At 37.3% G+C, this 24,912-nt stretch overlaps 1 protein-coding gene across 1 annotated transcript in view; it reads right to left on the reverse strand.

Annotated features, from left to right (window-relative positions):
* ULK4 (unc-51 like kinase 4) overlaps positions 1–24,912 on the reverse strand; it is a gene marked incomplete at its 3' end in the record, with an annotated part of 257,242 nt that overhangs the window by 57,616 nt on the left and 174,714 nt on the right. The window contains exons 32-33 of the mRNA XM_081996301.1: positions 12,167–12,333; positions 8,367–8,465 (exon numbers count right to left, since the gene is read on the reverse strand). Coding sequence (XP_081852427.1) covers positions 8,367–8,465; positions 12,167–12,333 — 266 coding nt within the window. The remainder of the gene's footprint in view (positions 1–8,366; positions 8,466–12,166; positions 12,334–24,912) is intronic.

The following is a 24,912-nucleotide window of genomic DNA, read 5'->3' on the forward strand; positions in this document are numbered from 1 at the left end:
AACACATATCTTTCTTGAAAGTACAATCTGGAAATAACAAGTAGAGATATTATATTATGCTTGTATTTGGCAGGACAACAGGAATGCAACGCCTAGTTTTAGCGCAGACAGTTCATGAAAGGTAGTGAAAAAAATCATTGAGGTTTCTTGGGGTCAGGCAAGAGTATGACAGGTTGGAAAACAGAACAGCAAAGGACTGAAGGAATTCAATGTCTGTAGCTTATCAAAGGGAGGGTTAAAGGGCACGTTATCACATGAGAAAAAGCAGGCTGAAAAAACAAAATGGTAAAAGATGATAGCTCAAAACTTTAGATAAAGCAATTCAGATTAGAAGGAAGATAATACTTTGATTTCTTTTTTTATTTTTTTTCTTTAATAAGAGTCATTAACCATGGAAACAACTTTCTTAGAACTGAGACAGATTGTCCATCACAGGCAATTTATATATCACAAAAAATATTTTTTTCTAATAAAATAACAAACCCCTTTACTATAATGAGGAATTAATTTAGGAAGGTCCTATGCCTTGCGTTATGTAAGATCCTAAACTAAATGATTCTCGCCTTACAGTCTATGAACTGAACAAAATGTAGCAGTGTAATTAACCAATTAGGTACAGAAGTGTAAAAACACCTCATCACTCCCACTCAGCTTTTTAAATTCCGAAAGTACTATTTAAATACAAGGAAGCTAGATTAAAGTACAGTTAACAGGCTATCCTTACTGACAATAAAAAGGAAACAATTTATATAATCTGTCAAAACATTTATATAATATGCCCAAACATTTCAATAATGATTACTTATTTAATCTACAGGTATCAACTTCCCAAGTTTTTTCATTTTAAGGAAAACCCATACAGTTACTTTAAAGCAATCTGTGAACATATCATCAGGCACATATTCCTCAAATATTCAAGTAGCAATTCCCCAGGGACCGGCATGCAAATACAATCCTGTTTTCCATTAGCTTCGTAGAGGTGGCTGTTTAAAACAGACTGAACGGAGATGTAAGCTCTGAATACATAGCCCCAAGACATATCACATTCTATTTGACCTAATGCTATGCAAGTGACAGGACCACAGCAGCTATTTCTTCCACAGTTTTGCTGTATGGTTTTTCTTCATTCCAATCTAAATGCCACCTATTTGATTGTTTCCTTTCCAACATCCAGAATTATCTAATAGCGTCATCAACATAAATAGTAAGGCTAAAAAGCAGGAAAAGCTACAAATAGTAACAACCTTTATAGCTCCATTTACATTTCCAATCCTTATCAAGTTAAAAAAAAAATTCCACTGATCTCACTGGGGACTTTGAGCCAACTTGTATTTCCTTCACTGAAAAGGAAATGCTTTAGATAAAGGAAGGAAAAATTAAACTACCTTAACGTATCTCTCTCACCCCTTTTAAAAGTGGCACTCTAATTTACAGTTTGTTACTCGATCTGCGTAGACAGGTATATCAACCACTCCCTGAAGAAAATCACAGTACAAGAACTATATTCAATTTTCAAATGTAGTTTGTTGGATAACCAAAAATAAAAAAAATAAGTGAACATTTGGACAGATACATCCTTGCCCTGGTATTGCAGCGGAGGCTAGTTCCCTGGGCTGCATAAGCACAAAATCCAATGTGTAATCAGTATCACAACAGCCATACTTGGAAGTGAGACTGTTCCCAAGGTCTTTTTCTGAGATACTCACTAACTATCAGAGGATTGGAAAGGTGTCACTCTCTGCAGAGTATGGCCCCTACAACAACCTTGCATGAAGAAATACATAAAGCACCATAAAGGCCTTCAAAGCTCTTCCTGACACCAGGAGTATATATGACTTTCAAGGAAGGAAAAGAGCAAGTCCAGCCTGTTAGTGTTATTCCCAAGATAGGCTGTCTTCAGCAGGAGTCCCCAGTTACCAAGACAGTGGAACACTTTGTCCTAGGTGAGGAGGAGCTGGGCTTGGGCCAATGGCTTTATCTCCTCCTGGCATGCCCAACCTTTTATCACTGTTGCTGCTGTTCTTTGTCCCCAACAAGAGAAAGGAAGACCCTGAAACTCTCGATCCAATATGTCTTGGCACCAGATCAGCTCGCTTTTCACAGGATATCAAGCTTTCAGTGACCATCCTCCAAACCTAGCCACCAGTATCACTCCAGGGTTCACAGGACTTGCCAGCCATGATATCATCCTGCTCAATCACAAATGCCAATGAAGTCCTTCATCCCCTTCAGGCTCTTCTGCTCCTCTGTTTCACCAGAGTCCCTTTGAGCTTCAGTATTAACTAGAGTTTGGGGAGCAAGTTGGAAAATCACGGGGTAAAATGATAACAGCATAGGTCTTGGATGAATAGGAAAACAAGCCAGGAATAGGAAAGACCGTATTTACTCTGGAAGGGATGAGAATCATCAGCATACAGTCTAACCCATCAATAATTAAGGTGGAACTCTCAGCAATGTCCCTATTTAAGTATGTCAGCATCAGCATTTTTCTCTGTAACTCTCACCATATTGCTGTTTCACTACTGACATGTAGTGATTTAGATGTCAAAAGTAGTAAGTTGGTAATGTGAAATTTAACTTTGGCTGCCAGTCAGTGTTAGGATAGAGCTATAAAGAGTAGGGGATCTGAAGAAAATTATTGGTATGAACAAAAGCAATGACTGAAGATATAATAAATATCTGTAAATAAAGAAAACAAGGGATGAAAATTCAGCTTTCAAGGAAATAGTATCTAATGTCTAATAACAGCAGCAAGGCTAGAATCATGTTGCTAGACAAAAGTATACAGAGGGATGGTTCAATAATCAGCTGGAACAATGATCTGATTATTTTTCTAATTATAACAATTCCATTTGATATGAAGAAGTATATTTCAAGTCTTTGAAATGCATCTATAGTCTTTCATGGCAGCAGCTACCTAAGTTTTTGTTCTTTCAGGGGAGGAGGAACCCATGAAAAACTAGAGTTCTAACTCTAAGACAAGATCTGCCTGCCCCCTGATATTTCATAGTTACATGAAAAAACTCATGGCAACCAAAAGTTACCTTTGGTTTCTTTTTGCTTTATCAGTCTGAGAGGGGATTATGGATTCAGCCCTTCAGCAAGGTAGAAATGTTAGTACTCCTTCTCCTTGCAGCTGTTAATATTCTGGGCTAGTGCATAGCTTGAAGAAAATCCAGCACCTTAAAATAAATTACTGAACAGCTAGAGTAATAATTTTTGCCACTCTCTAACTCAGAACTGTAGATTTCTTTTTCACTTAAAAGTTTTAAAATAATGCCTCATGACAAGACATTTGTGCAATGAAGATTTTGTATTACTTTTTACTTCATTTTTATGGCCATGTTATAACCTCGTGTAAACAGGTTCATAACAAAATTCTACTCTCTTCCTTTCTAGACAGAACCTGCTCTGTGTATTTTAAGGTTAACTTGGTGAAAAGCAGGAAGTTTCTTGTTATTACACATCTTTATTTCTGCAGTCTGTTGTCAAAAATGCCTTCATTTTGAACCAAGTTGCAGTGTGTTCATGAATTGCAAACCATTGCAAGAAACGTGTGATCATTTCAGCTGAAGTGGCAGTTTTCACACCGTTGGAGTTGTTACAGCATCTAATTTTAGAGCTACAATGAAACCGGCTGGATTACCCGGAGGGGACTCTATTTCAGTGCATTAATGAGGCTATACACAAAGAGAGTTTATTACTATAAGACATAGACGTTCATTAGATCAGTAATGTGATTACAGAATGTGCTGTAAAGGAAGCATCATTAGGAACTATAGGGAAGATGATTTTGCAAACATTAAACAAAATGTAAAAGCGTGATTATTAAATCTGCTAACTTTGCTACACTATTCTGATTGGTAAATATGCACAGTTTTAAATGAAAAAGTAAACTGTTATATTTTGGCTTAGGGACAAATTGTTGTCCTCCTACCTAAGGGAAAAATATTTTAAAAAAACAGTGTATTTTCATTTCATTTTAATCTAGCCAAATTGCTGAGAAACTAAATCCCCATTCTGAAATTCTGTGTTTGTGACAATATATTCTTATTTCCTCTGGTGTGGGGTTTTTTTGGTTTTTTTTTTTTTTTTTTTTGTGTGTGTGGTTTTTTGTTTGTTTTAGGGTAGCTCTGTAGAAAAGAATTCTTCAAATATAATTCACAGACAGCATTTCAAATACAATAACAGCAATACGTTATACAATACAGGAAATAAACATATGTCTTTCCACTCTGACCACAGAACTGTCTGTATTCCTAAAGGAAATGTGAAATTCTACGGTCTACAGGATTATCATTCTTCTGCAGTCAGATATTCATTGGCAAATATCTTCACGTGCTCTGAAAATTGAGTCAGGGCACAGCCTTAGAGCTAGTGCAACGTAGAGACAGAAAGGACCTAGAAGAGATCATCTCATTCATCCATGTGCACTGAGACTTCATATTTGTCCTCTTCACATTTGCACGATCGGTCTTTCAACAGTAATACACAGAGCACAGTAATCAACTACAAATTTTACTAGCAATACTATAATGAAGAAGCCTAGCACCAGAAGACAAGAAAAGTTCTCTCCCAGCTGTCCTGTAGCCTGCAGAAAAGACTGGAGGATCTATACCTAGGATCTAAATCTAGGATCTACAGAGAAAGAAAGCTCCTCTTTATAGGTACTGGCAATGTTTCTGAAAATTTCTGAAAAGCTCCTGAAAATCCACAACGAAGTGATTTCAAAAGTAAGTAAATGTTCTTTTTTTTTTTCTTTTCCCTGTATAACAGTACATTAAAAAGTAGAAGGTATTTTATATTTTATATATATATATATTTGGTATAATAACCAAATTACATTTATCATAGAATCATAGAATCATTTAGGTTGGAAAAGACCTTCAAGGTCATCAAGTCCAACTGTAAACCTAATGCTACCAAGTCCACCACTAAACCATGTCCTTAAGCACCACATCCATAGGTCTTTTAAATACGTCTAGGTATGGTGGACTCAACCACTTCCATAGGCAGCCTATTCCAATGCTTGACAATCCTTTCTGTGAAGAAATTTTTCCTAGTATCCAATCTCAACCTCCCCTGGAGCAACTTGAGACCATTTCATCTCATCCTATCACTTGTTACTTGGGAGAAGAGACCAACATCCACCTCCCTACAACCTCTTTTCAGGTAGTTGTAGAGAGTGATAAGGTCTCCCCTCAGCCTCCTCTTCTCCAGACTAAACAATCCCAGTTCCCTCAGCCACTCCTCACAGGACTTCTGCTCTAGACCCTTCACCAGCTTTGTTGCCCTTCTTTGGACATGCTCCAGCACCTCAATGTTCTTCTTGTAGTGAGGGGCCCAACGCTGAACACATTGTTTGACATGCGGTCTCACCAGTGCCAAGTACAGAGGGACCATCACTACCCTAGTCCTGCTGGCCACACTATTTCTGATACAACTCAGGATGCCAGTGGCCACCTGGACACACTGCCGGCTCATGTTCAGCCGGCTGTCAACCAACAACCCCAGGTTCTTTTCCGCCGGGCAGCTCTCCAGCCACTCTTCCCCAAGCCTGTAGCGTTGCATGGGGTTGTTGTGACCCAAGTGCAGGACCCGGCACTTGGCCTTGTTCAACCTCACACAGTTGGCCTTGGCCCATCGATCCAGCCTGTCCAGACCCCACTGTAGAGCCTACCCTCAAGCAGATCAACACTCTCGCCCAACTTGGTGTTGTCTGCAAACTTACTGAGGGTGCACTCAATCCCCTCATCGAGATCATTGATAAAGATATTTACGTGCAAGTGGAGAAATATTACACAAAAAACTAAATGTAATTAACTTTTAAACACAAAGCTGCCAAGCAGAAGACTAAACATTCAATTTATTTTCCTCTTATTGATCAATTAAGGGCACACTGATCATGGGATTAAATATTGAATTCTCCATATTTGCAGTGTTTTCTGCATGACAGAATTTGCAATTATTTCTTCTTTTGCACTCTTAAAAACTCTGAAGTTTCATTTGCATGCAATCTAGGTTTCCTACACTTACTTTGCTATGCCCTAGGTGATAGACTAAATCACAATTACAGAAGGGAAAAATTGATTCTAAGTTTTTGACATTTTCAAGTTTAACCCACATTGATTTTTGAGGGATTATTAAGAGAGATAAACATGTAGAACTAGAGGAAAATAAATAAATAAATAGACAAGTCAATGGGGCATGGAACAATCGTCTACTTGAGGGATATACATATCAATGAGGGAAAGTAATTATTCAAAGTAACATAAGAAACCATAAACATGGTAAGATGGGTAGAAATAAGCAAATCGGAGAAAATAATTTTAACTCAATGTCTGAAAGTGATACTTCAGAATTTAAGACCTCCATTACCTCCAGAAAATAAAATTCACAAAGAACTGAATGCCTCAAAACAATAATTAAGGGGTATGTAGCCACACAGCTCACTGAATACAGAGAACTACTGTTGGCAGCTCCACAGAACTTAAGCTTAGGTAGGCCTGACTCTTTTTGAGGGGTAGGGAGCATATACACCTTGAGAGACCCACTAGACTTCACAAAGGATCTAGTCCTATTTAAAGATATTAGAGCATAAAACATTTTAAAAAAGTGGATCCTTAATATTAGAATTATTATTCCATTGTTCAAACTCTTCCAATCTTAACAGGAAATACTTAATACATCAATGGGTAAAGGATACAAAATTTAACAAACCTAGCTGAAATAACTTTCATAAATCCAATCAAGCACATGTATGTAAAGAACAACACATATACATTACAACAGAAAATCCCTCACTTTTACAAAATACTTAACAAAATTCAAAACCAAAACTAAACATACAAAAAAAGCAGCAGCAATGGTCTTTACTCTTTACCCATAGATTAAAATCAGTGGATTTTAAATAAGCATTTTAAACACACCAGAATCCGTAGAAATACAGGACAATGCAGAATCTAGTGGTAATTTGCAGCTACGCTTCTGAAATAAAAGGGCAAGTCAGAATCTAATCAGTGCATGCTAACTGTACAATTATCCTATCCTTTAATTAAAAACTTATAAAAGACTTCCAGGTGGTATAGCTGAGTAAAGACTGGCCTCTAATTTTCTGTTCTTCAGAGAGTTAATGGAATTTAAATTTATGTGTAGTTTCACTTTAAAGGAACATTTGCGTCTCTTCATGTCTTACTGTTCATCATATACAGTGATTTAGAAAGTTAAGAGAAAATAAATTAAAAGAATTGATAAAGATGAAATATAGTTGAAATTCAGCTACTTTGTTTTAGGTCAGTCAGTGAACATTTCCAAAAAGCCTTTGTCAATGGCTGGTTAAAATAAATCCATCAAAGGAGGACTTAGCAACAAGTATGCCAAAAATTAATAAAAAAGGAATCACACTCGTCCCCAAAATAGAAGATGACAGACAGTGCTAAAAATATTAAAAGGGCCACAGGTATTCATATCACAGTACATCTGAAAACCTATATTTAAATGAAAAAAAAAAAAAAATTGGGGTTGGAAGAGAACACTGAACCTGAAATGCCTCTAAGTGAAATAACCTGGAAAGGACAGTGCGATATGCCACAGGGAAATTCTCACATACCATTTTAATGGCTTTATGTTAAATAAAAGGCTGAGGCAGTCTCTAAAAACCCTGTCTGGCTCCAGAAGCATTCCTCTACTACAACCTGTTACACAGAGACAATACAAATCTCTGGCACAGTATGATGGTGGCTGAGCTGATGGGATGCATCAGGACCACAATAAAACTCTGTGGAGATTTTAGTGCAGCACTGTGACATCTAGTAAACCCTGGAAAAGACTGACTTTAAACAGACAGTTCAAAGATGTTTACAGATCACCAGGGACCATTCCCACTCATAAATCCCTCAGGATCATGTTAAAATAAAACTAAACCCTTGAGAAAAACTCAGAAGGCTCAAAACCAAGAAAATAATATTAAAAGTCATCACTCACTAGAAACTAATTTCGAGTTTACTGACTTTTCTAATGGTAGCAGTACTTGTTTCAAATTTTGCACACCATCTTTTCCCTATGCAGTGATCGCTAGTCCATTCAAAAGGGCTAAAAGTTGGCCATATGTACGTAGCCAACCTAAGAATCTGCAGCCTGCTCGTTGTCTCAATTCTATGCGTGGGACAGACTTACTCTGACGTCACTGGTAACCTGCAAGTCACTGCGATCTATAATTTCTTAAAAATTGTCAGATTACTTCCTTTGCACTAGGTGGGAGCTTATAAACAATGAAAAACTAGCAAACAGAGTTCTAAGATGTTGAATTCAGTTGAATTCCAACTACAGCAACATTTCAAAAAGCTTAGAAACAAGCAAATTCTCACCAGTTGAATAAGCAGGCTAATTAGGTCCGTCAGGGGTTTATTGATAAGCAGAAGGTCTTCAGCAGCTTGCGTGTCCCCTCCTGTGCCAGATCTCTGTGCCTTAATAAGATGAGGAAAAACAAAAAGCAAACTTGGTGACTGGTCCGTTGTGAGAACCAAATTAGGTCCATTAGGTGGTCGAAGTGTGAAGGAGACTTGTACACTGTTTTCTAGTTAAGTATTCCTGGGCTCTGAAAGGGCAGTTATGCTCCCTGTCTCTGTAACAATAAGCACAAAGCAAAAGAGACTCATCCTGTCATGCCTATTCTGCCCAGGCTAAATATACTGACCTACATGACATTTCTTCAGCAAAATGCTATAAGCTATATACGCAAAAGCCGGAAATGTTTTATGTATTAGTATTCACCTTGAACATGACGTGACTATTTTATCATTACAGTTCAACTATTTTTTTCCTTTATCAGGAACAAATTTAAGTGCAACTCAAAACAAGAAAAATCAAGGTGACTGAAAAGTTTGGATTCTCAGCAATAATGACCAGTTTTGTCCTTCTGACTCACTTTGTATCTTGAAATATACATAATAAATTATAATAATTTAAATTATTTTTTAAATAGGAACAATAAAATCCTTAGGGGACCAACTCTGTGATATGATCTGTTATTACTTGCAATTCTGACCATTGTCATCCTCTCTCATCAAAACACACTGCCGTCCTAGGCCGTGCTACTTATGACCCATCCCTGCCCCAGGACACCAGAAAGGTCTGCTTGCAAGGTTTTTCATTTAACTTCATTATCTTGCAGCAGTTTTGGACCATGACCCTATACAGGCTAGCTGCTAGAGGAAAATGTAAACATTTTGTCTAAAGAACACATTTAAAAATAATTTTGTATTGTGTTTCTTTTAAAGCTCAATCCTGAAATCATCATCCAAGTGTAATTCCTGAGGATTTTGCTTTGGTTATGTGAACACAGGAGCAGGTCTCCTGAGACAGGAGACACTACTGCTGAAGCTCTGCTGTTGATACTGATGATTTGAAAGGATAATGCGTTTCTTCTGGGAAGAATTTTTAAATGAAAGAGATCTGAAGAAATGTTTCTCCAGGTAATAAGACACGTTGGTATGTCCCTCACTGAGATGCACCACAATGACCTGGAATGCTGAAGTCCAAGAAGGGCAAAAGGACATAGAATCATAGACTTTTTGGAGTGGAAGGGATCTTTAAAGGTCATCTAGTCCAACCCCCCTGCAATGAGCAGGGACATCTTCAACTAGACCAGATTGCTCAGAGCCCCATCCAACCTGACCTTGAATGTTTCTAGGGATGGGGCATCTACCAGCTCTCTGAGCAACCTGTGCCAGTGTTTCATCACCCTCATTGTGAAAAATTTACTCCTTTTATCTACTCTAAAGTCACAGTGCAGAGAAAAAAAAAAAACAACAGGAGTATTTGTATTAATCAAGAAAGTGAAGTAAGCCACCTTCACTTCAGCAAAATTTACAATAGCTTTTTCTAGTTAGTGTTTGGGTGAGAAGACAGACATTCTCCACCAGACACGTTTGACTTTCTTTAACTTTTATATATTTAGTGTCTTTGGAAAGACAATGAACAGTATTGCTAAAGGAATTATATTTTATATATGTGCATAAAGGATACATACTACACCACGCTTAAACCTACATTAAGTTGCTAAATAGAGTCCACTTCTCAAATTGAGATCGCAAATTACTTTCAGCTACTGTGGTTCACCTGTCGAACATGATATGATGAAATTGCTCCAAAAAAGGTATGCAAATTAATCTGAACTTTTGTACCATTTCCATTAAAACACAAGTACTTGGACTACAAAGAGCAAATTCTTGAATGAACATGGATACAGCTATCAGCACCATTCAGCATAAAGTACTAAAATACAAAGGAAAAGTAGTGTCATGTTTTGCCTATGCAGCTGGGTAAGGTAATCAGTTTACATATAAAAAGCTTAAGTAAGAAGGATTCAAGTGGAGGTAGTACCACCTGTAAATGTCAACTTAAGCCTCAAAAATGGATAATATGAGAAAATTTAGTTCTTTATTTCAAGTTGTCTTTTAGAGAGTATCTTATTCAGATGATTCCTATAAAAAACAGTCTTGTTATCACTACAGTGATGCATTTAGTGACACATGGATAGTGGAATATTACATAGATGCTTGGTAAATAGCAGTGACCAACTAATGGCCATCATTCAATAGGGCATGTGTACTGAGGCAGCTGTAGAACCCACTGGGGCCCTGTAACAAGTATCGTCAAGACAAGTATGCCAAGGCAAGTAATACCACCATAAAATTAGTTTTATAGGGTAGAGGGCAGAGCTATGCTTCAAAACTCAGTTTTGCAGCTGCCTCTTGTTACCCGTTAGCCTTCCACAGCAAAGCAGATTACTTTGACTAGAGCTGGACAAAACTGGAGCTGGAGTTTCAGTGCATTAATCAACTGATGTATTCATGTAAAGCCAGAACAGAATTTGGCTTTGAACATATAGATTTAATTTTGTATCTAAATAAAAATCCATGTGCAAGATCCTCTCTCCTCATATGTGTTCTCCAGTATAAATGGCCTCACCACTGTTGCATGGAGCAGAAATACAGAATTTCTCTCTCTGTGATTACATGGAGTGCTGCCAACAATATGACAATCAGCAGTTAGCCTAAAAAATTTGATTCTTAGATGAGAAACCCATTACAGAACCTGCTATTAGACAACTCAAAGAAGACAAAGTATTGTACCATCAGATCTAAATTAAGTTTCTTCCAAAAATTAAAACTCTCAGTGAAATATCTGGTTGATAACATAACCGACTACATAAATCTGTGTTAAAAAAAAAAAAAAAAAGAATTTTCAATACCCACCATACATTAAACCTTCTTAAAAAAACCAAAAACAACTCAACAGAGAAGGACCTTTTCAGAATAAAGAAGCCATGTCCTGAAAGACAATACAGCCTGGCTGCAATCTTCTGAATCTCTGTCCTCCAGATATATTTGACCTAATAGGCTTCTCTGTTCTTCAGTGGATAACCTCAGGAACATCAAAAACCTAACATGAAGAGTACATGGTGGTGGTTGCAGCCTACATACAAAAGTTACTTCCGCTTGACTAACTTAGAAATTTGGCAGATCATTTGAAAACAAAGCAAATACTGCTAGCTTAACATCATGTTTAAAAAAAAAAAAAAGTTTTTTCTTGTTTCGTTTTTAAGAGTTATGTACAATTTCTTTGAATAGTATCTTTTTGTGCTCCATTTTTAAGGAGGAGGATGTCTTCTTTGGAGGAGAAAGTCCTATCAATGCCATGATTTGCAGTGGTTCAAACAGAAACTTGGAAGACAAATGTCTTGTCAATGTACAAGACAAATTTGTCAGTGTACATACAGGGGTTACATATGCTTTTCAAGTAGAGTAATCACATGTGATTTATAATAAAAAAATGTTTTTAATGGAGTATTTTTTTTTATAATGAATGGAATAAAAATGCTTTGAACTATTATTGAGTAAATGTTGAATTAAGCTACTTATGGACTACAAAAACAAAACAGTCAACTAGGATCTGTGTTTCCTGCACATAGTAAGGTTAGTATAGATAGTCTAGCCAGGTAAGTATATGAAACAGTGACATGAGGTTGAAAAATACATGCTTTTCTCTTTCCACCAAACTAAAAACTCAATAAAATAAGAATAGTGGGAATTTCATTATTAGGAAAACAGGAAGTTGTCTAAAAAATTAAGATGGTGATGACCCCAGGAAATAAATTCCATACCTGTAAAGTCTGGCGCACAACATTTGCTGTATACATCAGCATGCAGTGCAGGATGTCAAGCAAGGACAGGAGCAGTGCATTTGCTGTCTTGGTGCTGCTTTTATCATCTGCCTCCAAGTACAGAGCCACAGTTTCTATTAGGAGATTACAGATGTGATGAGCCAGTCCTACACAGAAAGTGAGACACAAAAAAAGAAATAGTCTATCAGGAAAAGAACAATGCGGAAGGTAGCCCAGTTAAAAATAATAGATTAGCATGAAAACAATTTTCACATGCATTATGAATATTTATGAAATTTCCTCCTTTTCTCCGTTATTATAATTACCTCCTCTTCTATTCTGTTTGGAGCAGCTCATAAAGAGAGCTAAACTGATACAATCAAATTTGCTAACTGCATGGAAAATTATGTAACATTCATTAAATAAAGACATACTTTGAATCCTAAACTTTGCTGTAGCACGCAGGTATACAAGTCTCCTTCACAACACTCCTGGTCACAAGAATTAAGCAATTTCGCCAGGCTGTTACAAAATGACACGTCAAGGTCAGAGCCTGAAGTTTTTTTTCTTTAACTGGTCTGCCAGTTACAACCTTCCCCATATGCTTTAATTGTAGAATTGAACAGTGTAATGCTTAACATAAAAATATACTCAGAAGAGCATTATAAATGGAATACTGAATACTACACCTAAAATGCTATTAAGATTTGTTTGAATGATGGTAGTAAAAAGCTTCCTGAAAATACCTGCTTGTCTTGAAGCTTTTTTTTCAGCTCCTTTGTAATTTAATAACATCAGTTCCTGTAGCTTGCTTAGCCCACAAATCAATTCATCTATCTGAAAAAATACAATCCATTTCAAGGCAACACCGATTCAATCCAGAATCTTTCTTACTTTCAAATACGAAGTGACCGAGTTCATTATATTTCATCTTAATCTGTTTTTGTCAGAATTTCATAAGGAATGAAAGATAGTTTGTTCCTCACCAAGAACATAATTATGTTTGTAAACCATCTTCTTTTAAACTGGTAATTAGCTATGCTGTGATCCGGGTGCACATATATAGTGACATTGTAGTATATTAGTATATTAACTTGTAGTCCCCATGGCTGTCAAAAATGACTTACGTATTTAACTGGTTTCACTGAAGTAAAAATAGAGTCCTTTTATAAGTTCCCCTTTAAAAAGTAATTGTACATATTTGTACAAACATCAGTAAAAGATTCAAATGAGACATTGCAGAATACAATATGTAATTATACCATTCAGCCTTTGAGAGTAGGCAAATCTGTGGAGTGTTGAACTATTTTGTTTTTAAAAGCTGCCCCATCAATTAACTAAACTTCCATGAAATATTTTCCTCCCCTATTCATCACCCTTAATACTTTCCTGAGGAAATTAAATACAAAAACATTCATTTAGAATATAGTCACGGGTCAGGATCATCAAGACTTGCACTCCTCTTATATCTCACATCTTTTGTGTTTCTATGATTACTAGCATTATTCTTTCATGACAGCTTGATTGATGGACCACAGCTCAGGCTAAGCTTTGGATTTCCTGGGATTTTGTCTGCATAAACCAAACTCAAAATTATAACTGTCTAATCTTGTGCATTTAATTTCTTCCTCTTTTTTTAAAGTACAATTTCTGCTGCAGGTCTGAACACAAAAATGAGATAGCACACAGAGACACATTTAAGTGATGTCACCAATACCCACCAAGAAGGAAAAAAACCAAACATAATTGTATGTCTGCCCAATACAAAACTTGTAGTTATTCTGTGCCTTTTTTCACCAGGCTAGATTAGAATAAATTTAACAAAACAGTCCAGCAAGAGTTGGTCCCTATCAAAGCAAGGTCTGCAAAACTGCCTGCAGGTATATGTCCAAGTACACTCCGTTTCTCCCTGTATATGATCATAAAACCCACAGCCACATCAAAATGAATGAGTCACCCTACTATTTCTAGATGGCTTACATATAATCCTTAAAACAGTGACTTGGAGATTAACACAGAGAAGGCCACTTTCAAATGAAGGCATCGTATGGGTCACCACCAAGAATTTTTTAGGCAGTAGTCCTCTCTGCATTTGTAGCACCAAGTAGGGAGTGGCTAGTAGTGAATGAAACAACAGGATCCATGACTGGTCTGCAATCCTTTCCCTTTCAACTCTGAAGAGAACAACTTGTTTATTCCCTTGACTGTACCAGCCTGAGTCTCACAACTGCCTCACTCCTGCCGTTCAGTGAACGAACACTCAACCTTCTCCCCATCCATCAAGACATGAATAATACAGTAACCTAGATTTTATTCTCTTGAAGTATTTACGTCCTAAGGGTATGCATATTAGCAATCCTGCCTCTGAACACCTGAAATATATCAAAATACTCACACATACTTAGTTAACAAAAACATCAAATTATATGGATTTTATATAGGTAGATACATGCTCACACAGAGTTATATGATCAAAGATATGCATGTTAAATTTGAAAATTTGGGGAAAAAAAAAAAAACCCAAAACTTTTCCTGGACTTCAAGTACCTTTTGAAAATTTATCACATCAAAACTTTATTATAAAGACATCTAGAATAAAATACTGGTGCAAAATGTTCCCTAACATGCTGCATGATTCATACAGAAACATGATAAGCACTTGGTTCCACAGATTAAAAAAAAAACAAAACAGACTGACCTCCTGCCAAGTAAATAAAGTCCCAGACATGCTCTAAAATACTTTATTGTGTCACAACAAAATGAAAAATGGAGGCCACAATTGTAGACATGTAAATATACTCCTTGCTTACACCACAAGACAAAATACACATTCTTTGCCATCAGAAGAGAAAGTTGGGAAGCTGGTATAATTTACAGTGACCATGACAAAATTAAATAGAAATCTAACAGCCTTGGCCACTGGCACTGTAACCAATTTACTCAACACGTAGCTATAAAGTTCAAGTCCGATATATCTTAGCATTCTAAAAATTAAATCCCACAACAGATAGTCTGAAATAAGAGGATGCAGTTCTAAAAAACGGAAACTGTATTCATAATTGAGTAAATAATATAAAAATTACATTTGGATGCCTAAGTTTCAGAAGATACATTGAAGATTTTCTGCCAGATTTTACGAGTGTAAATTCAAGAACCACATGCTTCTTCATTTCCAATGATGCCTAAAACAATATTCATCTTTAAAAACTTCAGACAATATATTTCTGAGACACATTTAGTAGACATAAGTTTCTTTTGCAGTAATTCTCAACTGTTCATTAGAAAGTAAAATAGGCTCAGATTCAAAAGGCACACCCCCTGCACTCCCAAATTTTGGAAGTGGTGGATCTGAATCTGAATTCTGTATCATAGTGGAAAGCTAATCCCTATGTAATGGAGGAAGATTGTTCTACTGAGAACAGCTACATAATTTTAAGTATTCTGGTACTTTCAAGTATGTTGGTAAGAGTCCACTTTGTCAAGAGAAAAGTGTTATTGACAGTTTACATGGGTTGAAGTAATGCATCATAATTTCTTTCTTATTAAGAGTGTTAAGTAAAAATTTATTAACTTATAGATTTTTTTTTGTTACTCTACTAATTTTCAAATTTCAGCAAACAATTAAAATACATGACACTATATCATTTATAGATATAGTTACAGTTCAAATTTATTACAATACTTTATAGTGGACTAGTCATAGCTTATATTTATTTGTAAAAGGAGGATCTTCAAAATATCAAGCCTCAGTGCAGTTTTCTGCTGTTCAAACTTTGCAGAAAAATAAGGCAAAACTTGGATTTTGTATTAAAATTAACATAACTGGAATTAAACAGAACCTGTTTTAATTCCAGTCCAAGATTCATAACAGGTATTAAAAGGATCGCATCCAAAATTCCTAGCCACAGCTTTATTGCATTTGATAAACATAGTGTTCACAGCAGAGTATCTTTCCTGCCCAGAGACCCCTGCAATGAACTGAACACATTGCTAATAGTGCTTTATGAATGTGGACTGTGATGACTATGCTCATGTTTTACAAATCTTTTCAAAAGATAAAAGGAGTCTTTTGGCCCACGATACAGCTAATCGGACAGAATGTGCCATGATACCTTCTGGAATGAAAGCTGAGAGGAGATATTTTATTCTCACCTATTAGTAAGACGGACAAAGGAAAAGAAATCTTCGCTTCCCAATCATATGAAACATCAAAGGAGAGCCTAGGAAGCAATCTTCTAGGCAATCCTTTCATGCCTACCAGCAATTAGAGCATTCGACAAACCTGTCTGCTTCCAGCTGAAGAAAATGTTAGAGCAGGTGCACTTCCTCCGAACAATGCCACCACGCAGCCAAACACTCAGCCCAGGAAAAAGGTCTCTCTTTGTTCCTTTCTTCACATTGCTCTCTGGAGAGCTGTTTTTCCCATTTGTATCACACCTACACAACTGGCTCCCCAGGGATATTACCAAACATATATATTCACTAGACATTTCTTCCTTCTTTTACTTACAGAGTGGACCTGCTTGGGTTTTTGCTCCCCGCCTTTTTAAAAGACTCAATAACATATTTGTAACTAGAAATGACATCACCGCCTAACTAGAACACATATTTCATAATCTTTTTAATCTTAACGATAAAGCTCAAAACTATTGCTAAGAAGAAACACAAGACTGTAGTCTGATAGATTCTTTTGCACAGAAATTAGTTCCTCAATACCTAAGCACTTAAGATAATCCGTCATGTCATAAAGATTCTTCATAAAACCTTATTCACCTACACAAACCTGGGATTTAATTTGCATTCTTTGCATCACAGCCTTACTACTCAAGGTTTCCTCTTTTGAATAACTGGAAACAGGCAACATAAAGCAAATGGTATCTTCAGGGTAATGGCATTTTTAAGAGAGGTTTGTTGTTTTTATTGTTATTTTTGTTTATTATTTGTTACTGTTTATGTTTTAGGAAGCATTTGTGTTAGTACTATAATATTATTGAGGGAAGAATAAACTAGGATAGAAAATAGGTCACCACTGATATCAAGATTTGGTGAGTTATGAATGTCAGATCAAGTGGAAAGAAAATTATAGGGTTGTTGAATATATGAAATGCTGCCCTGAAAATTATTTTCTATTCTGATCTGAAAGATGAACAGCATCTAAAGAAGAAAATTGTGCACATATTGGATAGTCTATTCCTAGCACCAGGACAGTGACCAGACATTTTGTGACTGACTAAAGAATTACTAGGTTTGAGGAACAAAAATCTCATTTGAATTTGTCACACTGCAGTGGTCAAGGCTCTCCAGAGCTTCCCTTTGGGGGAAGAATCTATGGCTCAGATTTTTCTACACACATGGCAGGTAGGGCACTTGCCTATGGTGCCCGAGCAGGCAGTCCTGCCCTCACGCGCAGGAAAATGGATGTGGTAACGATTATGACAACCAGGGAAGAAAAGCCAGTTATCACCTTTACTACAACTAGGCTGAAAGTAGACTCAGAAGTACTATGTTATCTTGAGTGTGGATGCCTGAGAGGAACACAGACCTGACGTTCTCAGTGGCAAGATTTTTCTGCTTTGACTTAGTCAAAGCGTGACTTAGCTCTACTTCACTTTTTCAGAACTGGCAACATTTTGCAGTTATTGTTGGAGGGCAGTTTATAGGTGGCATCTTTCCCTTGTGAAGAAAGAGCGCAGAACCGATGACTCCTCAGGGATCCATATCACACTCTTCTCAGCCAAAGAGAATACTGTCAACACAGAAATTTACTTTCTTCTAAAATGTAATCTATGCTACAAACTTATAGGTGATTAAGACCAACAGGTGTTTAGAACAGCCAACTAAAAGACAGAAAACCAAGTGGATTCTCTCACAAAAACAGTATCTGAATGTAATAAAAGATAGTAAAAATGCAATTTGAACAATTTAGGAATAATAAAATCACATACTGTTGAACATGCTTGACTGGTCAATACAAAAATAGTAAATTATAACAAATTATTCCAACTGAAGACTGTGGTTATTCTGAATGAAAAGATGTGGTTAGAATGACATACACAGAAGAGGAGTATTTCTGAAAGTGTAATCACTGAGCCCTTGGGAGTTCCTGGTTTACTGCTGCTTTAGAAAATAAAAAAAGAGAGAGAGAAGAAAAAAGAGGAGTTTCCCATATTAGAATCTCATTAAGCTTTCTGTGACAAAATTTCAACCACATTCAAGTTTTTGGTCAGACTGACTCAACCATACAGTAACTAATTCAGAAAAGATATCCAAGCTGTTTGAAAGTAAGTTCACAGCACGTGTGGGTACATAGCATCAAAGTTTTGAAAGCAAGGGATTTTGTTCTAGACAAGATTTATCGAGATGGTCCTCATTCCTAGGGTTATAACTCACTGAACATGAACACGACCTTGTTCAACAGGGATAGAAGGAAGGATCAGAAGATAGCTTTCTTCTGAAAATAATTATAAGAACATCCAAATGCTTTCTAGTTCTATCAGAAAAAAAAATACGAAAAATCTGTATGAGCAAATACTACATAACTGTGGACTATAATGATGTTCAGGGGACCTAGTCACAGTGTTGATAAAACATTAATTGTCTCATTTTAGCAGTCAAGTTTGATTTGTTTGGATACCATCATGTTGGCACCACAGGCTCTAGAAACGCTATCGGCTTCTTATGTTCTGTAAGTAGCTGAGGATAATTGGACATTTACTACGAAAACATAAGTGAAAAACACAACAGAAAGGTAAGATCCACTGAAGATGTACACACAATCTTTAAATGCTCATATCAGGCAGCTTGTGGGACTGTCCATACAAGAAACATTTCTTTTTAATTTATTATTCAGATTAAACTTTTGCTCTCCAGAGATGAAATTTAGTACCCAGCAGAGTCATATTGTTTGCTGCCAGTTCTGTCACTAATGCACATGTTACGTACATCACAAATAGGCTGCTTTTTTGTTAGTAGGGGAGCATAAGGCCCTTGATGCATGTAAAACCGAATGCTATCATCCCAAGAGGTAACTGACAATACAGTAGAGTGTAACGCTAAGGTTGCCTGACAGACATTCATTTTGTAAACAGCTTTGTCGATGGCAAACGCTAGTCCTTCCCAGCTGTTTGCTAGTGATCAATTGTTGGAGGTTATTACCCCTAAAATTGTGCGTGAGTGTTCATGTGTGAACAGAAAGGATGGGAGTACTCCCTAGTCTCCCCTGACAAGCCAGGCTACGCTGCTTTAAACTGTTCAAACAGGCAGCCTGCATTAACCCATCTAATTTTGCTCGAAGCAGATTCACACACTCAAATGACCCTTCTAGCTGGAAGACCTGGGGAGGGATGGAGGTGGAGGTAATAGAGTGACTTCACAGGGTATACATTTCAAATATTTCTGTTCCTAATTGTGCATATATTCAACACCTAACTTGCATTCTTTTCATATGGATTTAAGCACTTTTGTTAATACAGTCTTTCAATATGTCAATTTTGCAGTACTTGCAAGCTCAAGCTTCCATCAGCAAAAAAAAAAAAATTAAAAAAGCAAGACTGTAATAAGATAAAATCACGTTGTCTGGATTGACTATTATTGCTGTTATTAAGCAAACTCTATAGCAGCTTTTCAGTTAGATATTTTTCTCCATATGTCAGTGATACATTAGCACTCATAGTCCATTTTATAAAGTATAGTAATTCTACAGCATGCTATACTTCAAGTCAGATCCTGATACACCCTATTTCATCCCTTACAAGATGTCAACTAAAATAAAATCTCTTCGTTTTGTCAGACAGAAGTTAGATGATGCTTAGAAGATTTTACAGAGAGCAGTTTTTAATGATCTGTGTGAGGAACAAGAATATCTAACAGGACACCTTACTCAGTCTTCAAAATCTCCTTTAAAACTAGCCTGAGATATTAGCGGCTCTTGCTTCACAGCTATATGAAAGAACTTCTGCTTGCATGTTGTGAATTAATATATAGTGTATCTTTTTCAGAAAAACTAAGGCTATAAAGTCCTAAAATCAATGGCAAAAAGTAGACAAAAAGTTCTTCACTAGATTAAAATCTGTTATTTTTGTTAGATTAGTAATTCTTTGCATTCAGCAAGATTCAGAGCCAGTAAAGATTCAATAAGACTTTTGACATACTGCTCAGAAAGATCAAGCCTGCAACAATTACCATGCGATAGAATAGAGGGGGAATTTATACCCTGGGCTTAATTTAGAACTAGGAATTCTTCTAAAGAGATTGCTATTTTAATAATAGACTTCCTGTCACACAAGATTAAATGCTGTTTATCTACTTCAAATATCTTAAATGTGCTTCTGCTTTGGCATCAAATTTCGCTTCTACCAAAATCCTTGGGAGACCACGTTCAAACTTTGAGAGCTGTCTTTTTGACAAAACCTGTACAGACCAGCTATGAACAGCCTCAGAATGCAGATACAGCCCTAAACTGTTGTCACAAATTGACTGCATTCAACAGCTTTGAACAACGTTACCAACACTAATTGCACTAGCTAGGCCTTCAAGAGTCCCTGGACTGAGGGTTATAAGGACCAATGAACCTTGGCTTCAGAAAATTCTCTGAAGTTTTCAGTTTTAAATTGCAGAAATAAAACACAGTTGACTACTGTTCCCACATATATTCAGCAAAGAATAAGGTTAAAAGCTCTCTATATTTCCCTACTGAAAAGTCATGCTCCGTAAGAAAAGGTATTAAATATTTATTCCTATTCCTCTTTGTCTATTTACATCAGTCTTCCATAGGGTGAAAACTTACAGGAGTACAAATACTTGGATTTTCATGTGACTATCTTTTACAACTGTTACAACTAGACCAAAGAACAAAAGCAAAGGCTAGAGTACCCACTAAGCGGAATTTGCTGCTGGTTATTACAACAAAACTGAATCTATGCCACAGTTTCCTGTAACATCCTGCATTATTCATCAATTAAGTTTACAACAGAAATGAAAGCTGACAGCTGGTAATTGCAACTGTCCAAGGTAGCCATCATTTACACTTACATGATTAAAGGGCTTAAACTGAGGTCAGGATGTTACATGATAGTAAATCTGGTTTTGCAGCTATGACCAGATCAAATTCTGTAGCCCTAAACCCGCTCTGCTAGGTCAACTGTTTTCCGAATCAATGTTAGGATAACTTTGACCAGCAGACTCTCTAATTTGCTATCATCTGGCCATACCAATAATGCCACATCTGATTAAATCTCTAAAATCTAACCACAGACTTTTCACCTCAGATGTTATTATCCTTCTTATTAAGTGGCTCAGGCATATGTCTTGTTTTGTTTGCATGGATGCTTGTTCTACTTTGACCTGTCTATGATTTTCAACCTTGCCACTGGGATCTTTGAGCTGGAACCCATCACACTGTGATACATCAGAGTGTACCAAAAGTGCCTTATCTAATCCTCATCATTAGTATGACCTAGACCAACAGAGCCTTCATTTTGTGTCAACACAGCTACCTGATCCCAACTATTTTGGCTTCAAATGACCCCACTGAGCTAAGTCAGCTGGTACTACAGCTCAGCTTATTTAATCAAGAGGCAGTTCTGGCTCTGAAAAGAACTGTAAGCCTGCATGTGTTTGAATACTGTGTTCCATACCCCACCTCCCCTATCTCAACAGGACCCAAACAATAGCAGCATGGGCCTACTGACAATGGGTTGTGGACAGCCTGTACATTTTCTATGCAGGTAGCTGTTGCTGGGAGTAGTGGAGCCTGTGTATATGGTAACAGACTGACTCAGACTCTTGGGGAAACTTCTGCATAAGCATTGGAAGGACATCACACAGAATGGCTTCATCTACTAGGCTATCTTGGCGCAAGCCACCCTGTTTTGAAACAAAAACAGTGAACTATACCACCCTTCCCAACAACAAGCTGAGCTTGATCCTGCTGCAGATCTGATGCTTTAACTGAGAATCTGGATTCTACTTTGCTCAAGGGCAACTTATTTCTGAAGAGGTGAAAAAGTTAAGAACATTGATACGACTACAGTAAGAGGGATGGCCAGCAGAGAACAAAAAAAAGGGATTTAGAGAGCCAAGATTTTCTTGTTAAGTGGCTGACCTGTGAAGACGTGCAAGAGAACAGCAAAAGAAACTCAGTATGTAAGTCCTGTTTAATATGTGTACTGGTTCTGGCTGGGTAGTTACGTTTCTTCATAGTAGCTTCTATGGGACTATGTTTTGGATTTGTGCTGAAAATAGTGCTGATAGCACACTGACGTTTTAACTACTGCTAAGCAATGCTTACACATCGCCAAGGCCTTTTCTACTCCTCAGGCTGCCCCACCAGTGAGTAGTTTAGAGGTACACAAAAAGTTTGGAGGGGACACAGTTGGGACAGCTGACCCCAACAGGCCAAAGGGATACTCCATACCATATGACATCATGCTCAACAATAAAACTGGAGGGAAGGTTGGCAGGGGAGCCACTGCTCCTGGACTGGCTGGGTATCAGTTAGTTGGTGGTGAGCAATCGTTTTTATTTGCATCACTTGTCCTTCTTGGGTTTTATTTTCCTCTCTCTTTGGTTTGCCTTGTTGTTTTTTTCCCCTTTTCCTTACGATTTGTTTTTACTCTTCTTAGCTCTTTTTAAACTGTTTTTATCTCAACCCACGAGTTTCTTTCTCACTTTTGCCCCTCCACCAGGGCGGGAGGGAGAGTAAGTGAGTGGCTGTGTTGTGCTTAGTTGCCAGCTGGGGTTAAACCATGACGGTACATTTTCCTTTTTCTCTCTTCCAGCCTACTTATGCCCAAACCACTGATTCTAGAAAGCAAGTTCAGGCAAAGAAATTAAGTTCAATCTTTTTGTTTGATAAGATAAAAAACGCGGGGGGGGGGGAAGGGGGAGCTTGCAATGAAGGGCCCATGTTCGTATGTTCCTCCCCCATGTTATCTCAAGTGAAGAGACAAACATCAAGGATGATAAAATTTAACAGTAGCTTGAAACAATGAAGTAATATCCCCAGCATTTTCTAAGATAATATGTTCTGCAACAGATTCAATACAGGTCACTGCTTACATCTAGGATTCACAATCGCAAGAGGTATCCTACAGGATGGTGGCATCAGGGCATATTTGATAGGGCTTCCCTCTGTTTATGTGAAGAAACACTCTTTCTAGTTCAGAGAGAAAGCTACGATGTTAAACGGCTTTAGGGATGCCCAATGAGTTTCAGTACAGCAGTGCACACTTTCCCACATGGAACCAACATGCAGTTGCCACCTATAAATAGCAGAGATCTGCTCAAAATTTTGGCGGTGCTCTGTTTGAACTAGGCTTGTCCTTTGCCTTTGTTCATCAACATTTTTAGAAAAAGAGAACTGACTAGTCTTAATGAAGATTGTGCTTTACGGGACAAGGACTTTGGAAGTAGGCTACAAAAAGTGAAGTCTGGATCTAGTGAATCTGGATCTATGCCAGATAAAGCAGCTCTGATGGGAAGACCACAGGAATTACAATCTGCAAAACTGGAATGTCAACAAATTATGTGAGAACTGGAGAGAAGCTGCAGCAAGTAGACACCAGAAATGAGATATGTGTATAATTGCGTTTTCAAGACAAGGAATTTCATGACAAGTAAAGGTCAAACATTTTGCACAATTTGGCCTGCCAAAATACTGCACTGAACTGGGATAGTGGGCTACAATTCAGCCTGGGAGACTGGGCATCACAGGCAGCATCAAGACTGGCCAGCTTGATGGAACTGAATTAGGAGGTTATTGCCAAGAGTTGTCAATTACTGCCTTCTGGATGAGTTACTGTAGCTGGTTACAAGCATGACTGTATACACACCTTTCATGAACACAGATTTTCTTGCAGGGGGTTAGGCAAAGTCCCCAGTTAGTTTTTGTACTCAGTCCAGACTTAGTATCTCTGTATCCAGGCTGATCCCACAATGCACAGACTCAGACTGAGTGACTACCTGTCCCACAGCCTAGGCAGGCAAAATCTAGCAAGCAATGCTGTTCTTTCCCTATCTTCTGTCAAAACCCCTAAGCCCACCTTGATAATCTGTTCCTTTGGGTATTGTATCTGCCTTTTCCTTATCTTGCTTATGACTTTTCCTCACAGTATAGACAAAATGCTGCCTCTAAATTCATCTGCTGTGTTGCTGTTTGACCCCATGCTCTCTGAACTCAACAACATTCAGTGTAATTTCTGCAAGAAAATGCATAGTAAGTAACAGTTCGAGTGTGTTTTTCTTGTAGGATAAATAATGGCATAAACCCATGCTTCATGTCATTCTATGTCATGTGGTGGGATCAAAATATACAATATCTGTCTGTGTTTATTGAGAAAAAATGTGTATTGGAAAGACTGTTGAGCCATCATAGATAATTTTACTGTTTTTTGACTCTTTATATAATACATATAGCAGCAGTAGTTTTATTGCCATCCAGGGAAATAAGTGATATTTCATGGCTGTATTGTGGGCTAAAAAGCTATATGTCACAATCTGGGCATGTTATCTAGGAAATACGATCTTTCAAAAGTGTGAATAAATCCATTAACAACACGTTACCGGATTTTTGCCAAGTCTCACAGGAATAGGGATGAGAGGTGTTTAGTAAGCAACCTGCAATATGATAAGGAAAGAAAGAATGGCCCTCAGGAAAGATAAGACAAGTTGAAACTAAATGGATGCAGGTGAACAAGAAGTTTCCACCCTTTTTTTCCTTATCTTTTCAAAAGGTGGGTCGTTATAGG

The sequence above is a fragment of the Phaethon aethereus genome (assembly GCF_964289735.1).
Source record: "Phaethon aethereus genome assembly, chromosome: 2".
NCBI classification, from domain to species: Eukaryota; Metazoa; Chordata; class Aves; order Phaethontiformes; family Phaethontidae; genus Phaethon; species Phaethon aethereus.